We start from the raw sequence: 21,346 nt of genomic DNA on the forward strand, positions 1-21,346 counted from the left end.
ATTTACAAGAGTCACAGCAAGGCAGGTTACTGAATGTACACTATACGACTGTCATAGCAATTTCATTAAAATCTTGCAGTTGTACTTAATATTCAATCTGGAACCTTCTTTAGAATAATAAAACTGATCTATTTGTATAATTATGCAAATGAGGACGAAACTGTAAGAAGATGGGAATGTGGTCCTACAAAGAGCAAAATTAGATTATTTTATTTTGTAGTGTTTTCTTGTTTTTTTCACCGAAATATCTGAAAGTGACCGAAAATTTTGATAAAGGTCAACGTTGCTGTTCCTTGGGCCAAACTCCAAAAAATGTGAGATTACAGGGAATTAAATTCGTTATTATAGTGTTACTAATACTATTATTTGTAAATACAACAATAAAATTTTTAAATCTAGTAATCCATTTTGTTACTCTTTCAGGAAGAACCATTCATTGTGCTAGTTCGCGAAAAAGATGGCAGTCAACGAGTATCGGGGATCGTCGGATCAATTTTCACACACCTGCAAGCAATCATGAACTTTACGTGAGATTTTTTTTTTTAATCTAGGCAACTTTAAATTCTTGTGAAAATGATTTTCAATAATAACAATATAATGATCGCATTCAAGTGAAACATTTACTTCAGCAGTAATAACGGTTACACATGGGTCGTAGCAGTCCTTAGTTATATGCATGTAGTACTTTCTTTTTGCAAAGGCCTTTTGCAATATGTAAACTCATATGGCAAATATGCCTTTGACCCGATCGCAGTTCGACTTGCTACGAGGTAGAAGATGGAGCTTACGGGTCCCTGGTGGACGGCCAATGGAATGGATTAATCGGCGAGGTCTACAACGACGAGGCGGACATCGCTGTGGCCTCAATTGATGTCACAAAAAAGCGGAGCTCGGCCGTGGATTTCCCTATTGGGGTCGGATATTCTAAGTAAGATAAGAGAAAATATGAATAAAAGACCGCAGGCATCTTGCCATTCTACTCTAGTGCCTGGTTATGAAAGGTTTTTAACCATTCTTTGATATCATTACATGGAGAAACATTTGGATATTAGAAATGAACAGATAGTTTCTGTCGCCTTGTAATTTTGAATTTTCTACGATTTCAGACCTTGATATGAAAATAAAGCTTACGTTTTCCTTTCATGTCATCCACATTTGACTTATAAACCCCAAATCTACTATATCAAGTGAGGTTAGGCCTCGATAATTCTCACCGTCACCACTATCACATCAGAACCATCATTATTCCCCTTACCATTTAATTAAGTAATAGCTCTTATCTGTTTGTAATGAATAGCAGTACTACCACCATTCCACAGTTTCTAACATGAAGTCCCAGTAATTCCTGACGGCTTTCCATTTGTCTGCCTTTAATCAAACTGTTCCTTTTACATCCTCAACAAGCATTCTCACATTTATGTAACGCTTTCTATCCACTGCTTCACAAATTTCTTAATCTGTTGACCCAAGACTGCTTCTTTTCATACACCATCCTTCTTTTTATGAAGTTATGCTTATTGACCTTTTCTCCACATTTACTTTCACCCAGTACAGCTTTCTCCAGTAAAACACTTAACAAAATTCATCATGCAAGCTTTAATCTGCTCGATGGTTTTACTCACTCGGTCCTTTACCAGTCCTCTTATTATCTACTGTATACGATCTTCAATTCCTGTCCTCCAACTATATTTCATTCTTCTCTTTCCTTTAAATTAACATCTCTTATCACCCCACCATACATTTGTTATCTGTTTCACTTTTGTAAACGCAGGTATATCATGTACATGAAACGACCCTCGAACAGCGACTACATGTGGAGAGCTTACACGAAGCAGTTCTCCCTCTTGGTGTGGATCGTCACTGCGGTGTTCATCCTCTTGGTCACTATCCTCTTTTACCTGCACCTGAAAATATCTCATTTCCCCTCTCCCCTCGTCTTCTCCGAAGCTTCCTTCACCATCATCGGGTTCATCCTCGGACAAGGTAACTGCACGTACACGCATACAATTTATATATGCAGCTACGCAAAAGTTCGTGAACGTGTATATCCATAATTGGTTGCGAGTTAGGAAATACTCTCTTATATATATCTGCTTGTTTCTTTACTTATGAGAATCGAAACGCCTGCTAATGTTTCTTGATGATAAGCACTCACACACTATATGTATAAATAGTATTATATATATATATATATATATATATATATATATATATATATATATGTGTGTGTGTGTGTGTGTGTGTGTGTGTGTGTGTGTGTGCGTGTGCGCGCGTGTGTAAACTTTTAGTAATAGCGTATAACTTGAAATATATCTTTATCATTACATCTAGTATTTTACTACTTAAAATGCAAAGATGTCTGATATTTTACTACTTAAAATGCCAAGATGAACTCATGTTGACTAGTACGTCCCACTAACACTATTAGCCCAATGTAGAACCCATAAATGCAGCGTCTCACACAAAGGTGGTTAAAGCCACATCGAATGAAGCCTCAATCATTCTTGAAATTTCAGTTGGTACACTCGTGTCAAAATTATCATAGCAGTCTCAGTATTAACCTTTACTGATATCAGATTTTCTTATATTCTACTTCTTTCTACCTGTTGAAAATCTATGATTTTGAAGCAGTCTATATTTGCCACAAAATCGCCATCAATAATTGTATCTAGAGAAAAATCATTTATACTAGCTCCTTATATTAGTTTTTTTTTTTAATCTCTTTCCTAGACCTTATCTTCTACCTAATCCCCTGCTGGCCCCGTACTTGCGAAACCAAAATTCTCTGTCTATACACTTCTGTGGACACCTTAAAAGACATACACACAGACACACAAATCCGATATATGCACTCTGGCAGCCACATAGCTATGCAAAGCTGAACAGGTTTCGTCAAGTCAAAACTAGATTCAGTTCTAGGTAACCACCGCAGGCTACTACACTTGTACTACGTCAATGAAGGACGTTCTTAAAAAGAGCAAGATTTTTGCCAATGACCATCCAAAATCTTTGCTCAGTTTACACGCAAAGAATAGAAAGTGTATTGAAAATCCATCTAGAAAATCTCACAGAATAAGTAAAAATTATTCAAAAATCCGTTAACAAATTATTTAAAAACGAAATAAAATACCGCGCTTATGGCAATAACAATGGTTCCTACAACCAACCAATAACGAGGCCTGTATGTTAGGGGAAAAGACAGGTGCGGTCTTTAATTATTCCTCGACGCATCGTATACATTAATCACTTCGCGACTGGCAGGTCCCGTGAGCCTATCTTTCACCCAATTATTGCACCACTCTCGGGTATTTCCATTCACAAAAGGACTTCATAATGTCCCTATTCTTTTTAAGCTTGTGACTGTACGTTACGCCCGGAAGAAATTAGTGTAGAAATCATGCGGATTATTCTCGTTTTAAGTGATTTAGTTCCAACACAGGTCTTATCCTTCAAAGGAATGCAGTCTACTTCAAAGAAAGTGGGGAAAAGGAAAGAATCATCAGTAGAAAAAAAATTCAAAGCACGTACCCGAAACGTATTTCCTGGCTTTCATTAAACTAAATAATACGTAAACATGGCACGGTTCATCTAATTATTTTTCCCTTAATCAATCTGCATACTTCTCAAGGCAAACAAATGCTCTGTCTGACATCTTTTGCCAATGCAGATTTCGCGTACTTTATTTTCAAAATCACAGTTACTGTAATATATACATCGACGAATGATATGAGTCGCACACCCAAATCAGTTGATATGAAAGTACATGCTTGTCGATATAATAAAGTATACTGTAACTTGAAAGAGAGAGAGAGAGAGAGAGAGAGAGAGAGAGAGAGAGAGAGAGAGAGAGAGATAAAATAATAATCTGTCACTCAATTCAGTTATGTTCTTCTCCCTCGTCATTTCAAACTATATTCAAGCTTGTCCTTTCACTTCCTCACTAAGAATTTCACATGTCTGTGCTTTAATCATTCGGAATACAATATACTTCCGGCTTTCAGGTTTGTGGAATAAAACTGTAATTACATCGGAGAAACATGAACATTTCGTCTTCTCAGAAAAGTCAAGGATTCAATTTCGTCCGTGATAGCTTTACTTTTTTTTCTTTTCTTTTATCGTGAGTCATAATATTCCCGCTGGTATTTCAATGTAAATTCAATTCACTCGCATCGTTCTTACATGGTGGCTAAAATTCTGGCGAACTTTGTCCTGGGACTTGTGATCGAACATGAAAGCTGGGAAAGAGCTTATGCCGGCACAAGGTTAGATTAATCAACAATCAAGACTGTTTCAACATGTAGACATGCAATGGGTGATACACGTTACATGAAAATAATTAGACATCTTGAATTTTAAGTTTGTCAAATGAGCGCCAATGGACAGAAATTTTGCATGACCAAGAAAACACGTTCGTGCTTCTGGAAGAAAAAGTTATAAAAACAGTGACTCCAGCTTGATGGACCCTGTGCTCTCTATCTCTCAATATATATACATAGATACATACATACATACATATATATATATATATATATATATATATATATATATATATATATGTGTGTGTGTGTGGTGTGTGTGTGTGTAGTGTGCGCGCGCTCGCGCTCGTGTGTATTTACTGGTCAGCTACTTAAACAGTTAGTATATCTGATAAATAAAGTTAAGACGGGATCTGATTAAATACAGACTTATCTGCCTGACGGTTAAAAATCCTTGGTTTTACTTTTCGAGTACAATGAAAACCTCTATATTTGTTGGCATCTGGTGAACAGCTCGGGAAAAGTCTGACTATTTTCAGAACACTAACCATGAATTACCGTCCGTCACTAAATTAAATGTCGCGAACGCACGTGAAAATATACTATGTAATAAAATCTTCATATAAATTGGATCGTCAGGTACTTCGATTCCCCTAGAACGAACAGCCATCCGCTTAATCGCTCTGACGACATTGATGACTCAAGTTCTCCTTCTTGTCCACTACACAAGTGATCTGATGTCTGGACTAACGGCTGGTCCCCCACTCCCTCGGGTTTCGAACCTACTTGATGTAGCCTCGAGCTCTGACCTCCAGCTAGGGTACTTAAAGCATATCTCCATCGATGAATATCTGAGGGTACGTATTATTCAAGGCCTTTTCATATATATATATATATATATCTATATATATATATATATATATATATATATATATATATATATATATATATATATTTAAAATGGCGACATTTAAATGATTAATGGGGCATCACCTTCGAAATCTTTGTATTGTTTATTTTACTTTTATCGCCGAACTGTTACGGATTGCAATAAATAATTTTAAATTCATGTTTGAGGCAACATCCAGAGAGATTCAGCATCAACCTTCTTTTCAGCGTTCCTTTTCTAGTCCTGGCCAACAGTGACTTAATTACACGAAATATTCATGTTAAATTCATATTGGCTACTTTCGTCTAAGAAACGCCTTCGGTACTTAATTTTCCTCTGTTCGAATTCCATTCATTCATTTCCCAACCTCAAAATTACCTCTATAACATAAATAACAATAATCTAGTGTCTACCTACCCATGTACACATGCACGTATTTATCGTAGGTAACTTTCAATCTCACATTCTCAAAATAAGACTTATTTCGGTTGACTTTAACAATTAATTTAGTTTCCCTATTTACAATGACGGGGTTTCTTTTCTAAGGATGATAGAAAACGTTAGCCTTGACGCCAAACAATTTGTTGTATAACTCGTCGAAAATGTACCAAATTTTATATTAGTAGGTTACGCAAGACAGGGCTTTAATTTTTTTTCTATCATAACGAAATAGAATTAACCTAGTATTTGGACTTAGCAAAATTAAGATTTTACACTTAATATCTTGCTCATTCTTGCGTATTAGTATATACATATATATATAATAAAGAATAAGCTTCATAACCGTACTACTCATCTGATCAATTCTTTCCTCCTTTATGCAACCATATAATACTTTTGGGAAGGATAAGACTAGCCTTAATTTTAAACAATCATTACCTTGCGTAAGTCATTTATACATGTAAAAAGTTGCCCTTATCGTTAATATATAACAAAAATTCACTAAGTCACGTTAAAGCAGAATTTTATACAGCCTATATTAGAATAAAACTATATTCACAAGAACTAATTGGGTTAAAAAAAGATATCCGCAAGTATGAAATTAAAGTTCTGTCTGTCTGTCTGTCTGCCTCAAGGATTCAACGATTGACGCCTACAGGAAAATCTGGGAGGGCATCCACGAAAGAAAACTGGTCGACCTGGCTTCTACCAACGAAGATGGCTTCAGGCGGGTCTTGGACAACAAAAACTACGTTTACATGACAGCTGACAAAGCTTTCCTCTACCGTTACAGTCAGGAGTGTCGGGTCTATCTCTTGCCCAACGCCAACTTCCCCACACAGTTCACCGTCGCCCTAAAGAAGTCGTCTCCGCTCACGCCTGTCTTTCAGAAGGTGTAAGTAGCAGAGATAAAATACGTTTAAGTCATAACGACAAGCCTGGTAGATAACAGCTGTTGCTCGCTGGCAGGAAACGGGACCTTTTCTACTAGGCCCTTGATTATTGCAATAACCTTTGCGGAAGTAATGGTTTTACGATCAATGTGCGAAACTATTCTGAAGGAATAGAATAGAATATAGAATTTAGGCAGAAGACTAAGCACTTGGACCTATGAGATCATTCAGCAGTGTAACAGGAGGAAAACCTCAAAGCAGTTGCACTACGGATCAATTGCTAGAAGAGGGTGGACAGTAAGATGGAAGAAAGAGAATATGAACTTAGGTACAGTAAAAGGTATGAAAGGGGTTGGAGCTAGGGGCCGAAGGGAAGCTGCAAAGATCCTTAAGTGATGCACTGACAACAATACCCTTCTACGGGGACTACACGGAGATACTTCAATGTGCCCCATCCTTCACTTATGTAGTAAATGTACTACATTTAGTAGGCCTTTGAATCAAAATCCACTTGTTATTGCTTGTCTTCTATACAATTCAGCTTAGCGGTTTAGTTAAATGTAAATGTTATTGGATATGCCCTCGTTTGTAAAGATACGCAACCGAGTTACGTTCTACTTATTGAGTGTTAGAATTTCTTAGATTTTGATATTAACCGATTTATGAATGACTAGTCTAATGGCATGGCACTGGAACTATTAGATTATTCAGTACCACAAGATTTTCATATTAATAAATAGTTGATGAATACTGCATATATAATTCATTAGAATTGCCTATGGCTAGTTATTCGAACTTTCCTAATATATACTGTAGATATTTACTCATTATGATTTCCGACGTAGTAGAGGTATTTCGGGAAAACGTTCTAGGGATAAGCAATTAGACCATCTATCTCAAATCCCGAACATTTTATTACTTTTTCGCTATATTTACTGATAGTAACACTTTTAAACTCATTAGGAGAGAAATATGAATATATAGAAGGGAAAACTTTATTATCCAAAAGATACGTAAATAAGATTTGATATTTATGATTTTGAAAAAGTTGGAAATTCAAATATCATGAACTAAAGCACCATTAATATTATGTACGTAGATCAAAGATTACGAGCTAATTCACATATGTTGTACATATATAAATATTCGCTTGAATCTTTTAAAAATATCTTTTTTGTCTTAAAATAAACCGGCTTTTGAATTCTAACTCTCAATTGTGAGAACGAAATAAAACTTTTAAAAAAAGTTTACTTCAGATCATACAAATATTTTCACAATGATCGTATACAAGAAAGTTGGTTGATATAACGAATGGCTTCTTTGTTCTTTTACTGGTAGCTCTGTCACGTCCGTTATCAGAGTAAAAGCGATTAAACTAAACCAATAAAGCACTACTGGCAGCACTGGCCATCTAACAGTTTATTTACTATTTAAATAAAATGATAAAACCAAACATAAAAAACTAACTGGTGCTCACTGCACCTCTAAAGCATAAATTTTCCCGATGTCCCTATTTTCATAAATATAACTTATACTGGTTCAAGTTTCATCACATTCTTAGAGAACGGAACAAGACAGGGTCATCAATGGCAAAACAGCAATCACTAGTTAGGGCCAACCAACTCCCTTACAAAACACTATTGCGAAAGTTTTTGTCAAGTCAGGGAAAATTTTAACATTTTAGAGGGGGAGTTTTTCGATAAGGAATGACGAAACGAAGCATCTAATTTTACCCAGAAGAATAAACCAAAACAAAAATATCGATAGCTACCCCTACTCTATTTAGATCTAAAATTACTTGAATAGATTTTTGACAAATGACATAGCATTTTAAAAATCTGAATATCCCAACAAGTCACTGTTATTATTTTTCCAACACAAAAATGTATAAGTTTGAATCATGGTTAGATTAGGAGTCGTTACCATATATGACTAAGTTTGAGTGTAAGTTATTCGTAAGGCACAGTATATATATATATATATATATATATATATATATATATATATATATATGTGTGTATATAAATAAATATATATTATATATATATATGTATATATATATATGTATATATATATATATATATATATATATATATATATATATATATATATATCGTTTTTAAATATCTGAATATCCCATCTAGTCACTGTTATAATTTCTCTAACACAAAAAGATATGGGTACCAATCCTGGTTAGGTCAGGAGCCATGATCATGTATGGGTACGTTTGAGTGTAAATTATTCACCAGGTATAGTGCCTTCGATATCCGTGTGTTAATTATGACAGTGTTTGAGATTACAAAAATATAGTGTAAATCTGTGACAAAACGTTTCACACACAAATGTAGCGAGAGACAAGGGTTTCAATGATAAAAAATTTACATTGATCAGAGTTATTTGGAGTTTATTGGATGTTTCTGAACAACATAGTTTCTATCATCAATAAGGAATGAACACAAAAAAGGTACAGCAGTATTATGCTAAAGTTATGAGGTATAGCGTATATGTTGACCAATGAGAATGATGGCATAAGAATTAACATGTATGCTGAGAATGTGGAGGCGGGTGTCAAAGTTGATGGTCAAGTGAGAATGGTGGTGGATGATGAAATAGCAAAATGAATGGTTATGGTGAAGGTGATGGGGTCTTGGAAGCTATTGGTGTGGGCCCATTCTCATATTGTAAAAGTATGTAAAGTTCATGATGTGTTTACTTTCTTTTATGCCAAGAACTTCAAGGATACAGTGTCAGGGAGTTTCTTTTATATTCGAGTTTCTCTGTGTCAGGTAATAGTGACTCTGGTAAGCAGGTCATGTCTATATTTGTAGTGCCCATTAAAAGCACCATCACGAATGTGGTAGGTTAAACTTCTCATGTCCTGGTCATCACTGACATGTGAAGCATGGTGAATTCACAATCCTCACTTTGGCATGTATGTTTGGTACATATATTAGGCTTTTCCTTTGGATTTCGGCTGGATATAGGACAACGTTATTTTAAAGAACAATTTAACAGGTTTTAGACACTGGCTGTCATGAAGTTTTTTATTATCTTCTCATTTCAGTCTAGAGCCGTTTTTATGTGGCACTAATAGTAGAGGGTCACTATAGCTTTGAGCTCCTGAGCCATCTGAAGGGGAATCTTTAGTACAGATGATTTTTAGTCTTAGTCTCCTCAGGAATGTTGACATGGGTCAAGAATCATCTTCATACATATCTAGGTAAGCAATGATAGCTCTGAAGTTACTACTGCTGATAGCTTCCGAAACTTTGCAAAGTAGGCGATTCAGCAACAGGGGTTGTTGAACAGCATCAGGCTCTGTACCAACCTCTCTGCCAACTGATAGGTCGGATGTGGATCTGCCTAATCCATAAGATAATGAGGATTTCCAGGTTTTTAGTTTTTCACTTTCACGTACAATTAGCCTGGGTCACAGGCCCTAACTATCCTGGGAGTTTGTTCCTGTTTTAATGGCACTGACCACTTGAATGAGATAGTTCACAAGAGTCCGTACTGGCATAACGCCAGGTTGCTCATAAACAACACGGCACTAAATATCCTTCACTGGACTCCATGTGATCTTCTGAAACTTTTCGTCTGGCAGAATGGTACCGATCTTTGCTAGGTAGTTTTTTCCACACAGGATATAGTAAACAAAACTCAAGTTCGAATGATTGATGATGGTATCAGGCCAGAAGTGGAGTTTTTTAGAGGTAATGAAATGCTTCTGGATGAATATGGCTTCGATGGTAACCTTTTACCTTCGTTAACTTGCTTAAGGGTAATGTCTTTAACAGTCATGTCGATGAGACATTGCCAACGCGTTCTAGATCCAAGATATTATCCAGAAGGATCTAGGGTCGAGAACCCTCATCTCTTTCTTAATAATAATGTTGTCTTTCATCCAGCTAAACTCCAAGGGATAATCCTGTTACACTAAACATACTCGTTTGCCAAGGCGAGGTGGATATGCCAGGATGGCCGTGAATCGTCTGTTGAGGAGGTCAAGCCTCCCACTCCCAGGATGGTGTCATTAAGAAACACTGCCAATGGTTTCCTTCTCATCAGAAAATTATTAGTGATTAGCACTTCGATACAAGATTTTGAAAGGAACCCCTCACGACTTTGGATCATCGCAGCCCTCTGTTTATAATAAGAAAATAATTCCCATGAAATTGTAATATGAAGAACTGTTCATATTACCTACGGTGAAATATCTTCGAAATGTACCCACACCGACAGCTGCCAAGACCCTACCGGCCATACTTTGCTTTCCGCGATTTGTTATGGCTACAGCAACATCCACCACCATTTTCCCCCTTCATAGATCAACATTTCATAAGTTTGGCATAATATGCTCTTCCTCACTTCTATGTTTGTTGTTTCCCGATGATAGAACTATATCGTTCAGAAAGCGTCCAATAAAGTCCAACTAACACTAGAAACTGCATCATTTCAATAATGAATTCTAGCTCTCTCGACTACTGGCAGTGGCAGATGATTAATAATTAAGACATCGAGAGAATAAAAACGAAAATTACTAACTGATATATATATATATATATATATATATATATATATATATATATATATATATATATATATATATAGAGAGAGAGAGAGAGAGAGGAGAGAGAGAGAGAGAGAGAGAGAGAGAGACGAGAGAGAAGAGAGAGAGAGAGAGAGAGAGAGCACGTACATAGATGTGTTTTATGTAAGCGCGTGTACAAGCGCTTGCGCAAAATAATTATTGGTATTAAATTACGGTTTTTATCTACTTTAGGTTACTGAGGATGCTTTCGTCTGGTTTAATAGACAAATGGGAGCGTGATTTTACTCCTACACTGGCCGACTGTAATACCCTGGAGACTTCAGCCATCGAACTTCCAGCAATATCAGTGCCCCTGCTACTCCTTTGCATGGGTATGGTGACCTCTCTGGTCATACTAGCTTCGGAAATCATCGTGCACAAGATAAAATCGTCAGGGTCATGAAAATAAAAGCTGCAGTTTGGTTTCTTGGATTTTTCGAACAGAGATTCTAACAAGTAACAAATCTGTTGATCTTGGATACGACAAAAGCAGTACATAAAACCACAACTCGTGAGATTTTTTTAAATATTTACATCATTCGTTTTGCTTCTTAAAATTATACTGGTGAAATAAAAAGTATTTGTAAAACTAAAAATATTCTGATGTTATTCAGATGTGAAGATGGAACTAAGAAGAGATAATTAGTAGATACGTAAGAGTGTATATGATAAAAGTATGATCTGAAAAATTATCACACTCATAGAGGCAAATTTTTTTTTATTCATAGCTCTTAATAGACTCTACAATAAATCGACGTAGTCACATTAAGCGAATGTCATTACAGATTATTTTCTAACATTGCTATCTTCGTTACAATAAGCTTTATCCGCTTCTTCAGTTGATAGATACTAAGACCTTTCACCAAAAGAGGGACCTTTAACAATACTATGAGGTTTGATCTCTAGAAATATATGTATGTGCACAGTTACGCAAAAAGGTACACAAATACTCAAACACGTAAATGACAGTGTATATATAAATAGATTTTTATATATATATATATATATTTATATATATATATACTTATATATATATATATATATATATATATATATATATATACATTTATATATATACACATATAATGTATGTATATAAAACTTGTAATGTTGGGAAGATTCTGGGACGAGGGAAAGAGCACAAATATGTTAGGTTGAGAATTTGACTGATGTATTGATAAGATTCAGTGTAATATAAGTTGTAGTAGTCTGATGCGGTGAAAGTTTTTTGCACAATGGAATTCATCCACAATTCAGTATTGTGTATGAATGTAACATTGAAAACTCAAATATATATATATATATATTATTATTATTATTATATTATTATTACTGGTAATTCGAAATATATGGTTTTGTCATATAAATAGTGTTGTTATGGGCAATTTTAACATCACACAACATTTAGATTATAATGAGAGATTCATATACATTTATATATATATATATATATATATATATATATATATATATATATATATATGCATATATATTTCACAATGCGTGCATGTGTTCTAGAATAAAGTTTGTTCACATGGGATTGTTTTAATCATGCACCTTCGCAGCAACCTAGTTTTTGCTCATTAAACAACCGGAAGATCGCAAAAGAATCTCATGTAAGCTACGTACACTTTATTTTCTTATTTACTCTACTTACACTTTATTTTCTTATTTACTCTACTTATCATTTTAGTCGTTTATGTTCCTCAATATCTCGCAACGAATTTCATAGGACAAACTCGTTTATTTTATTGCTCGCAAAATTAGTGCTTTGATTCTCAGTGTGCAAACATAGAACCCCTTTGACTCGTGAAGACTGAGAATGTTCCTACTGCCTTCTTTTTTTAGTATAATTTATGACGCATACTTTAACATTCATTCCTTAATCCCTATACCAATCAGATAGTGTTTCAATTCCAGTATTTACAATATCATGATTCCCCAAAAATGCACTGACGCAGGATTTTGCAATCTTCCCCGTACCTTACCACCTACTACTATTAATTTTTCCGAACATTTTCACTAGGTTTGGTAACCCCCACTATCTATAATCATCCTGTTCATTTATCACTGACTAATAGCCAATCCATTGAGTCTCACCCTTTCCATGCGTCATTCACTTGCATTCATAAGTCCCCTTTTTATCCTAAATTTTCTTTGAATCATTTCATAAACATGTTAATCAATCAACCAAACAAAATACATTTTTCAAGTCGTTGCTTCAGCCTTACTTTACCTCTGCATCTTCACTCGAGCTATTCTTTTTCTTTTAAAACTGAAGATGCGCCTAACAAATTAATATTTTCCCAAAAACCTTATTAGTATTTCTAAGACGACAATGCTACAAATTCTACCAAATATCTGCTCAAGAATGGTTTATATTCCGTATAACTTTCCTGTTTACAGCCAAATATTTCACATAATTCCATCGTAACATGAATCTGATTTTACAAACTTTATCTTTACCTAAGTCCACAAATGTCCTACGCTTCATTTGTGTCATCGATTATTAAATACACTTTCTCAACCAAGCAATTTAGCACGCAGGCAAATGAATCGAAGCTATGATCAGCAGTTTTCTGCTCTTCAGAACGATTTCCCTTTTTAGGGGAGTACTAGACAATAAAAGTTTTTGGCACAATATTTTGAGCATCAATAGTTGTGCTTTCAAAATGTTAAGCATTGTGTAAGATTTCTTAACTTTATGTCACTGACTATAAGATCTTCAGTCTTTTCAGTCCAATTCAAAGAACTATGTAAAAAACAGTTCATCTCTCTGATTCTGAACAAAATGCAAAATCACTCCTAATTAAAGACGCATCTTCTATATAACTAGTTTTGATTAAAATCATCTGCCTGACATTAAATTATACATCTCCTGCACAAGCCAGTAACCTTGACTCTTACCAATATAATTCAACGCCTTATTATAAAATATCCACAAGTAAGTCTCCTTGAAAACTCATTGACTCTGAGTCTCTCAGGACTTAGTCTACTGTCCTTTACCACTTGAACATTTGCTGCTTCCTTCTATAACTCTTAACCTTCATTTCTCACTAAGACTGCAATAGTTATGAAGTCAGATTATATATATAAGGAATTAGAAGTCACGACATGAACGTCATTCGTACGATTAAATGAAATGGAAGCGTAAAATCAAGAGGATATAACTAATTCCTTGAGAAAGGAGCAGAGAAAGATGAAATGTATAAATACCTTCATATAGAGACCAAAGATGTTGTACGTTTGTACGTGTGAAAAAAAAAGGTGAAAAGTAAACAGGAGTTCATGAGTACTTGAAATACTACGACCAAACTCCAATTTACAGAACGAGTTATAGTATCACTTATAACTATTAAAGAGTCGTTTTAATACCTTTGATAAAATTCTGCATGTAATACTGTTAAAATGGTATAATATTGTATATTTTCTCTAATAAAGGTAAAAAACATTAACTTTACATAAAAGTAAATATATAAATATATATATATATATATATATATATATATATATATATATATATATATATATATATATATATATATATATATATATATATATATATACAAACACACACACACACACACGTATATTATATCACCAATAACCCTCAAAACGTAATGTCCAATTAGCTAAAGAAACATTTAAATCATGTAAAAGTCTCCACTTACAGTATGCACTTCCACTTTAATCATTTCTTATCAGTAACGTAATGTCATCACTTATCTGATACAAAGGTCGCAAGAGCGAGTTTTCATCACCTCTCAGAAATAGCAGATGAATAACGAACCTCCCACCACAGGTATATCTTTCGACCTTTAGACTTTGTGATGAAAAACGAAGATGAAAGTGAACCATGTTTTAGCCGGAAAGCTTTTTTTTTTCCAGCTAACTAACTGAAGAGTGGGGAAAATGCATGAAATTTTCCGGTTTATGATGAAAATGCTGGTAGGCAATTAGCTAAGTGCAAGAGAATATAAACTGGCTTTTCTTTCAGTCTGCTGTTTTTCCTAAAAGTTGCATCAGTGGAAATGTTAAAAGCAAGAAGGAAAATAAAAAGATGGGGTTATGCCCGGAAGGAAGCTATAAAACTCTCTTTTGGAGAACAAAGATTGCGGATTCAGGGAAAATAGAATCTAGGATAGAATTCCAGAGTCTAGCGGTGGATGGAGTGAAACCATCGGCAATCGAACACTGGAAGGACGGCTGATCAACTTGAGTTATCATGAGTCGTGGCAACCCTACGCAGTCACTTCCAGGAGCAGGTACATATTTTAAATTTCCCCTTCTTCATTACTAAGAACTCTCATCTACATAAAAGAACCTGGATGATTTCTCTAAGAAAATTTCTGACAAACGATGAATTCAAATTAAATGAAACCGCAGAAAGTCCTTTCTGTCTCTCTCGGGAGGAGAGTCACTCCAAACTCGTATCCTTACACATGAATAGGTCAGCTACAAGACGCAATTGGCATTTGCAGTAGTTCAATGGGTACATCCTGCGAACTTCCCTTTCTAGGATACCGTTGTCACTTGCATTTAGTTATCCTCGTATACTACTTCATTCTTCATTGTTGCCATTATTATCAATGAAAAAATAAATATGTAAAGTAAACTCACCTTTAAGAAGATTTACAATTATGCCACAGCTTATATATTTTCCTTTAATATTACTATTTTTTAATGGCGAGTCATTGCTTTCTTCTTGGCCGAGTCATGCTTTTATGCTTGTTGTTTTCTGTTACTTCCCCCAACCCGCCACCCACCAACCCCCCACCCCCCCCCCCTCCCCCCCCCCCTTTTTTTTTTTACTTATTTTTATCCCTGGAGTAAGTAGGGTATCTGGTAATCCGTCACAACTGTCTTTGGATTCATGAAAAAAATAAATAAGGTACTAGTTGCGCACGTGACTTGCAATGGCAGTGAGCATAAAACCGGGCACCAGCCAGTCGACTGGTGCGTGAACTGCCGACGGCAGAAGAGAGAAGACGAGCGGAGCTGCAGTGCCACCCTGACTTGCGCCCCTCAGTCCCTCACTCAGGCTTTGAGTTGGAAGTTGTGGTTAGTGTGGATATACCAGCCAGCAGTACCACACCCGCAACCAGTGCCTCCTCCTCGCGTATCTAAGGTTAGTTTTAACGTGGATAATGTGCATATTTTACACGTTTTATTCCCTTCCGCAAAGAGACACGAATCTTGAGTTGTTTATGAGTTGATGTGACCAGTAATTTCTTTCTGAAGCACAGGCAAAGGAACTCGTTCTATAAAAAAAGATGGAATATGATCCCACGAGACGTATATTTTAGCAAGGGTCCTTTCAACAATGAACGACAATAGCGTGGGACAAGAATGTCTCATCCTTTCCCCTCAATACATCTAAACCAGTACGATTTCCTAAAACGATGTTAGAGGAGAACTAAAAGAAATCTTGAAATCATCATCGACTACTACGTTGCACCCAGACCAAACGAGTGAAACGACCACTCGTGAAGTGTTCATAGATGAGTCACGTGACCCGGGAAGTTGCCACAGCAACAGCGGAACGTTCTATCGATGTTGAATGCCATATGCCGGCGAAATACATGAAATAGCAAAAGCGTATATAAGGTTCACTGAAGTTATTCTATAAAAATGTACCAATAACACAAAATGTACCAAGGTATATCGTACACAGAATCCTTAATTTCTTTGGGTTCGTTCATAATAACTGATAAATCATATGAGCAAAGCTGACGGAGGATCATCTGTTTCGTTAGATGTTTCGTACAAATTTTGAAGTTACTTATTTTTTACTTAATCTTCGTTAGAACAAAATCTTGTTGCTGTGAATCTGAGGAGGACAAATATATAACCTTACTCGGCCTATTTAGTAACAAAATCTTTTTTTGCCTTGTGTTTCCAAGAATGTGCCTTCGTATGTTCACAAACATATTTTTGGAAAAGTAAAACAGCCAAACAACATTCATGCTCGTAATGTCCTTTTTTTCCTCGAAACATTCAGTGCCATAAAGTAGCTAGATTTTGCTTGACAATGCAAGTACAAGAACGAAAATATCTTAAAAAAATAGACATAACGCTGTTAGAAAATTGCGAATTTTCAAACGCGATTTCTGGCGTTATTTTGATTTATAGAAAAATTGCGATAGACCCTTCGTATTGTGAAGGCCTCAATCAATTATACGCGTATGCTGCTAGTTTCCACTTTATCTCTAGATATAATTCCCCCGACCTCAAGTTCACGAAGTTTTTTTCTCTTATAATAATCATAATAGTAATGATAATTATATAATCATATGTCGATGGGATGAGGATTCCGCTGGCAACTGTCTTTTTCGTTTATCACTTTCCCTTCCCTTTCAACCCTAACTTCCACTACAACACTTAAAACAGCAGTGGTGAATGTATGCTAAGCAATAATCTGCTTTTACATCTATAAAACGTCCAAAATCACAGTCACTTCTGCTTTCAGAATTGCATTTTTTACTTTCAGGTGCACTACAAACTTGTGCTTTACCCCAATTTAAACCTATTTAATGTTCTCCGGGAGAGAAAAGTTAAGTTTTTTCCTCCTTATTCAAAACTATTATTCATTACATAATTTTGTTCCTTATGACCGAGATACAGATAATGTAGCCACTATCAATCTTTCCCGGTCTTACCTACTGAAGGTGGTATTTGATAGGATGATCAACTGATTGATTCTATATATTATCTATTATAAGGGCATCGATGCCTAGCATCCACGAATATTCTTGGTGTCTGAATGGTGCCAAAGCCAAATACTTATCATCCGACATCCTTAACCCTCTGCAAACAGCATAAAAGACGAGTCCTCATGAGATTCTGTCATGGTTCTCATCCATAAGACTACAGAGTAAGCAATAAAAGGCTTATTGTTATGGTTATCATCTTAAAATGACAAAGAGAATAGTCGACAACAGTTTTTTCCCCACAGGATGTTTCCATCTTAAAATAATAAAAGAGAAGAGTCTTCGACAGTTTTTTATTATTATTATTATTTTTTAAGGTGATGGGCTCCGATAATTCTCATCTTGAAGTTCTTGGAACGGTCCTCATCACTTGACTTCAAGATATACTTGGCGTGATAAGATGCACTTCGCTGATCAGTCTTATCTGTACTTCAGAGAAGACTATTGGAAAAATAAAGTAATGCTCGGGGGAGAACAGGATTGACTTGCAGCTCTTATTCATCTTTGACGTTTACTTAATTAAAACTGACACAGACACATACATAAATTCATAATATATAAATAGCATGTATACGTATATATACATATATATGTATGTGTATATATGTAGATATATATATATATATATATATATATATATATATATATATATATATATATATATATATTATGCATACATACTCATACATGTACACGTTTACATTTATCCAGCTGGAACGCACACATGATCCATAATTCCAACTTTTAATTTGCATATTTATATTCAATATTTGTTGTAACCGATTATGTATAAATCATTTCTTGTCAATATATCACGAGACAACACATCTTGATGGGTGTTTCCATTTAACCTTGCAGAACCTCAGGCAACGGAAATTTTCCAAGATGGCGGATGCAGCGAGTATTGGTCTCCTCATACTGCAAGTATTATACACAATGGTATTCTCAGTCTACTGCATTATAGAGTCCATTGCGAGAACACTCCTGCCACGCGACTACTTCAGGAAGGACATCACGGGACAAATCGTCCTCGTAACGGGAGGAGGATCTGGAATAGGACGCCTGATGTGTCTCAAGTTCGCTGGCAGGGGAGCGAAGGTCGTCACTTGGGATGTCAACGCAGAAGGTAAGGATTGAGGAGTATCGAGCCATTCACGTTGGCTGAAGTTATAATATTATAGAAAAATAATTGACATTAATCATGATTAAAAAAAAATGAATTTACACTTTGAATACATTCTGCTGCATTGGATGTCACTTCGGAAACCTTTTTATCATTATCTCAATTAACATGGCGTGATCCGAACTCCGGCTTACTCGAGACGCGTGCAAGATTTTCCCTTCACGCATAATTTGTAAACATTATATTCCTAACTTTTCAGGTAAATTAAAACGTACCAAAATCTACTGTCTCATATCGCGTTGTTTGACTAACGAAAATTAAAATAAATACGCTATATATTATTAGAAATAATTTTTCTGCACTGTTTAACATGCACATTATTTATTTTTTACATTTCAGTTCTAAGAAATATATAATAAATATCCTATCCTAGAATTCCTGTATCTTTAATTCAACGCGAAACACCTTTTTCAGACTTTTTTGGGGATCTTTCATATACTTTCCCTAACCCTCCAACAAGAACAATAACAACAACAAAATAGTTTCTAGGCTTACTCCCCGAGTAAGTGATTTTTTTTTTTCTGGGTCTCGGAAAGCTAAACGACGGTTATCCTGGGGCATGCAAAAATTTTTATGAAACATTAACTTTGCATATTGAACTGAAAGTTATATTCGTAGACCAAATGTATTTTTTTCTTTATCACAATCCCAATTAAGAATTTTGTTTTATTAAAGGGGGTATATTAAAACGTAGCAAGTTTGTCACCTGCTTTGGCATAGAGCGTTCGTTCACAATAGGAAGATATATTCAAAATGAAAAACCTTTCGAGATGGACATTGTATTTTGCAAATCAATCAATCACTCAGGAGGGAGATGACATCTGAACCATTCACATGAAATCCTGCCGGCTAGACTATCCTCAAACCGATTCAGGTTACAAAGGCCCATAACAATGCAAATAGAACTGGCCTGTTGCGACAGGCAGCCCAATAATGCTTCTCTAAGGAAAGCGATTTGATCACATTGAACCGTTTTATTCAAGGAAACGCGGAGACAGTTCGCCAGGTCGCAGACACAGGTGCATTTTGCCGGGGGTACACTGTTGACCTCTGCAACCGGAAGGAGATCTATGCTACAGCGAAGAAAGTCAAAGAAGAAGTGGGAAAGGTCAGTGATTTCAATTTACATTTCTTGTCGAAAGTGTAAATGTTTCAATACAGAGAAGAAAGTCGTTCTTATTTTAGTCGTTTTAGAGAATTTTTTTTTGTCTTCTTCAATATCCGGCTGATGCTTTGCTTTTGCTTCTTCTGAACGCCATTCTGAATGTGATTGTTACATAAGAATTTCAGCTGAAAGCATCATCAATAAAAGGAACGATGACGATAAGAATTTACATAACTTGGTCGAGTATCTAGAAATTAGTCAGAATGTCTACCTTCTTTGAAGTCTTTGAAAATATTGTTGGTTTTCTTATGCAATATATGATATTTTGAACCTCATTTTTTTATCTACTATTTTAATAAGTTAGATACATGAAAACATTCCAGTGACGGAATTCACGACTCTCGTATTTGAAACGAACAACGTAAATTTAATAAGTTAAATATATGAAGGCATTCAAGTGACGAAAACCACGTCTCTGGATACCACATAACATATGAAATGAACAACGTAAATGGTAACTCGACTAATTACACTTGAATGCTTAGAAAATGAACAGCGTCAATTCACAGCTGAAACCACCCACTTCATCCACGCCCTCCAGGTTGACATCTTGGTGAACAACGCCGGTATCGTGACAGGGAAGAAACTGCTGGACTGTCCTGACGAGAGCATCATCCGCACATTCGATGTCAACGCCCTCAGCCATTTCTGGGTAATTATCATCTTTAACCTCATGAATTTTCGTCATTTACATATCTTTAAACCAGGTCAAAAGCCACTTGCAAGAGTAACTCGAGTCACAAAATCCACAGTATAGAAGCAAGCAGAGGAATAAAGTGCATAAACTACAGAAAACGTTAATAAACAAAATAAAGCTACCTGAATTTTCCAACAGGTTAAGTTTCGCAATGACACTTACTTATTAGTGAAATGCTCACCCCGCCCGCCCCCACAAATTAAATACATACAAAAAGAAAGAAAAATAAATATCTCTTGAATAGAAATTTGATTCGCTACCCGCACATACTATCAATAAAGATAATACATATTATTGTTACAACAAGAACAACAACAGCAATAATAATAACAATAATAATAATAATAATAATAATAATAATAATAATAATAATAATAATAATAATAATAATATTAATAATAATAATATTGATATCTAATACTAAACGTCAAGGTAAAATTGCATCCATGTTTATCATAAAGGTTACGAAATTAATAAAAATAAGAATAATAAGGGAAAATATAAAATATAAAAATCGTCAC

At 35.3% G+C, this 21,346-nt stretch overlaps 2 protein-coding genes and 1 long non-coding RNA gene across 5 annotated transcripts in view; 2 read left to right on the top strand and 1 right to left on the bottom strand.

Moving 5' to 3' along the window:
* The window catches only part of LOC135206173 (glutamate receptor ionotropic, kainate glr-3-like), a 42,897-nt gene extending 30,864 nt beyond the window's left edge, over positions 1-12,033 (top strand). The window contains exons 5-10 of the mRNA XM_064237813.1: positions 424-527; positions 755-928; positions 1,772-1,983; positions 4,896-5,113; positions 6,222-6,481; positions 11,263-12,033. Coding sequence (XP_064093883.1) covers positions 424-527; positions 755-928; positions 1,772-1,983; positions 4,896-5,113; positions 6,222-6,481; positions 11,263-11,473 — 1,179 coding nt within the window. The 3' untranslated portion in view covers positions 11,474-12,033. The remainder of the gene's footprint in view (positions 1-423; positions 528-754; positions 929-1,771; positions 1,984-4,895; positions 5,114-6,221; positions 6,482-11,262) is intronic.
* LOC135221946 (uncharacterized) overlaps positions 1-21,346 on the bottom strand; it is a 407,988-nt gene that overhangs the window by 257,551 nt on the left and 129,091 nt on the right. The window lies entirely within an intron of this gene.
* Positions 16,017-21,346, top strand: part of LOC135221601 (epidermal retinol dehydrogenase 2-like) — a 10,268-nt gene continuing 4,938 nt past the window's right edge. The window contains exons 1-4 of the mRNA XM_064259308.1: positions 16,017-16,198; positions 18,639-18,906; positions 19,947-20,071; positions 20,670-20,780. Coding sequence (XP_064115378.1) covers positions 18,666-18,906; positions 19,947-20,071; positions 20,670-20,780 — 477 coding nt within the window. The 5' untranslated portion in view covers positions 16,017-16,198; positions 18,639-18,665. The remainder of the gene's footprint in view (positions 16,199-18,638; positions 18,907-19,946; positions 20,072-20,669; positions 20,781-21,346) is intronic.

Source organism: Macrobrachium nipponense, chromosome 11 (genome assembly GCF_015104395.2).
Source record: "Macrobrachium nipponense isolate FS-2020 chromosome 11, ASM1510439v2, whole genome shotgun sequence".
Taxonomy (NCBI): Eukaryota; Metazoa; Arthropoda; class Malacostraca; order Decapoda; family Palaemonidae; genus Macrobrachium; species Macrobrachium nipponense.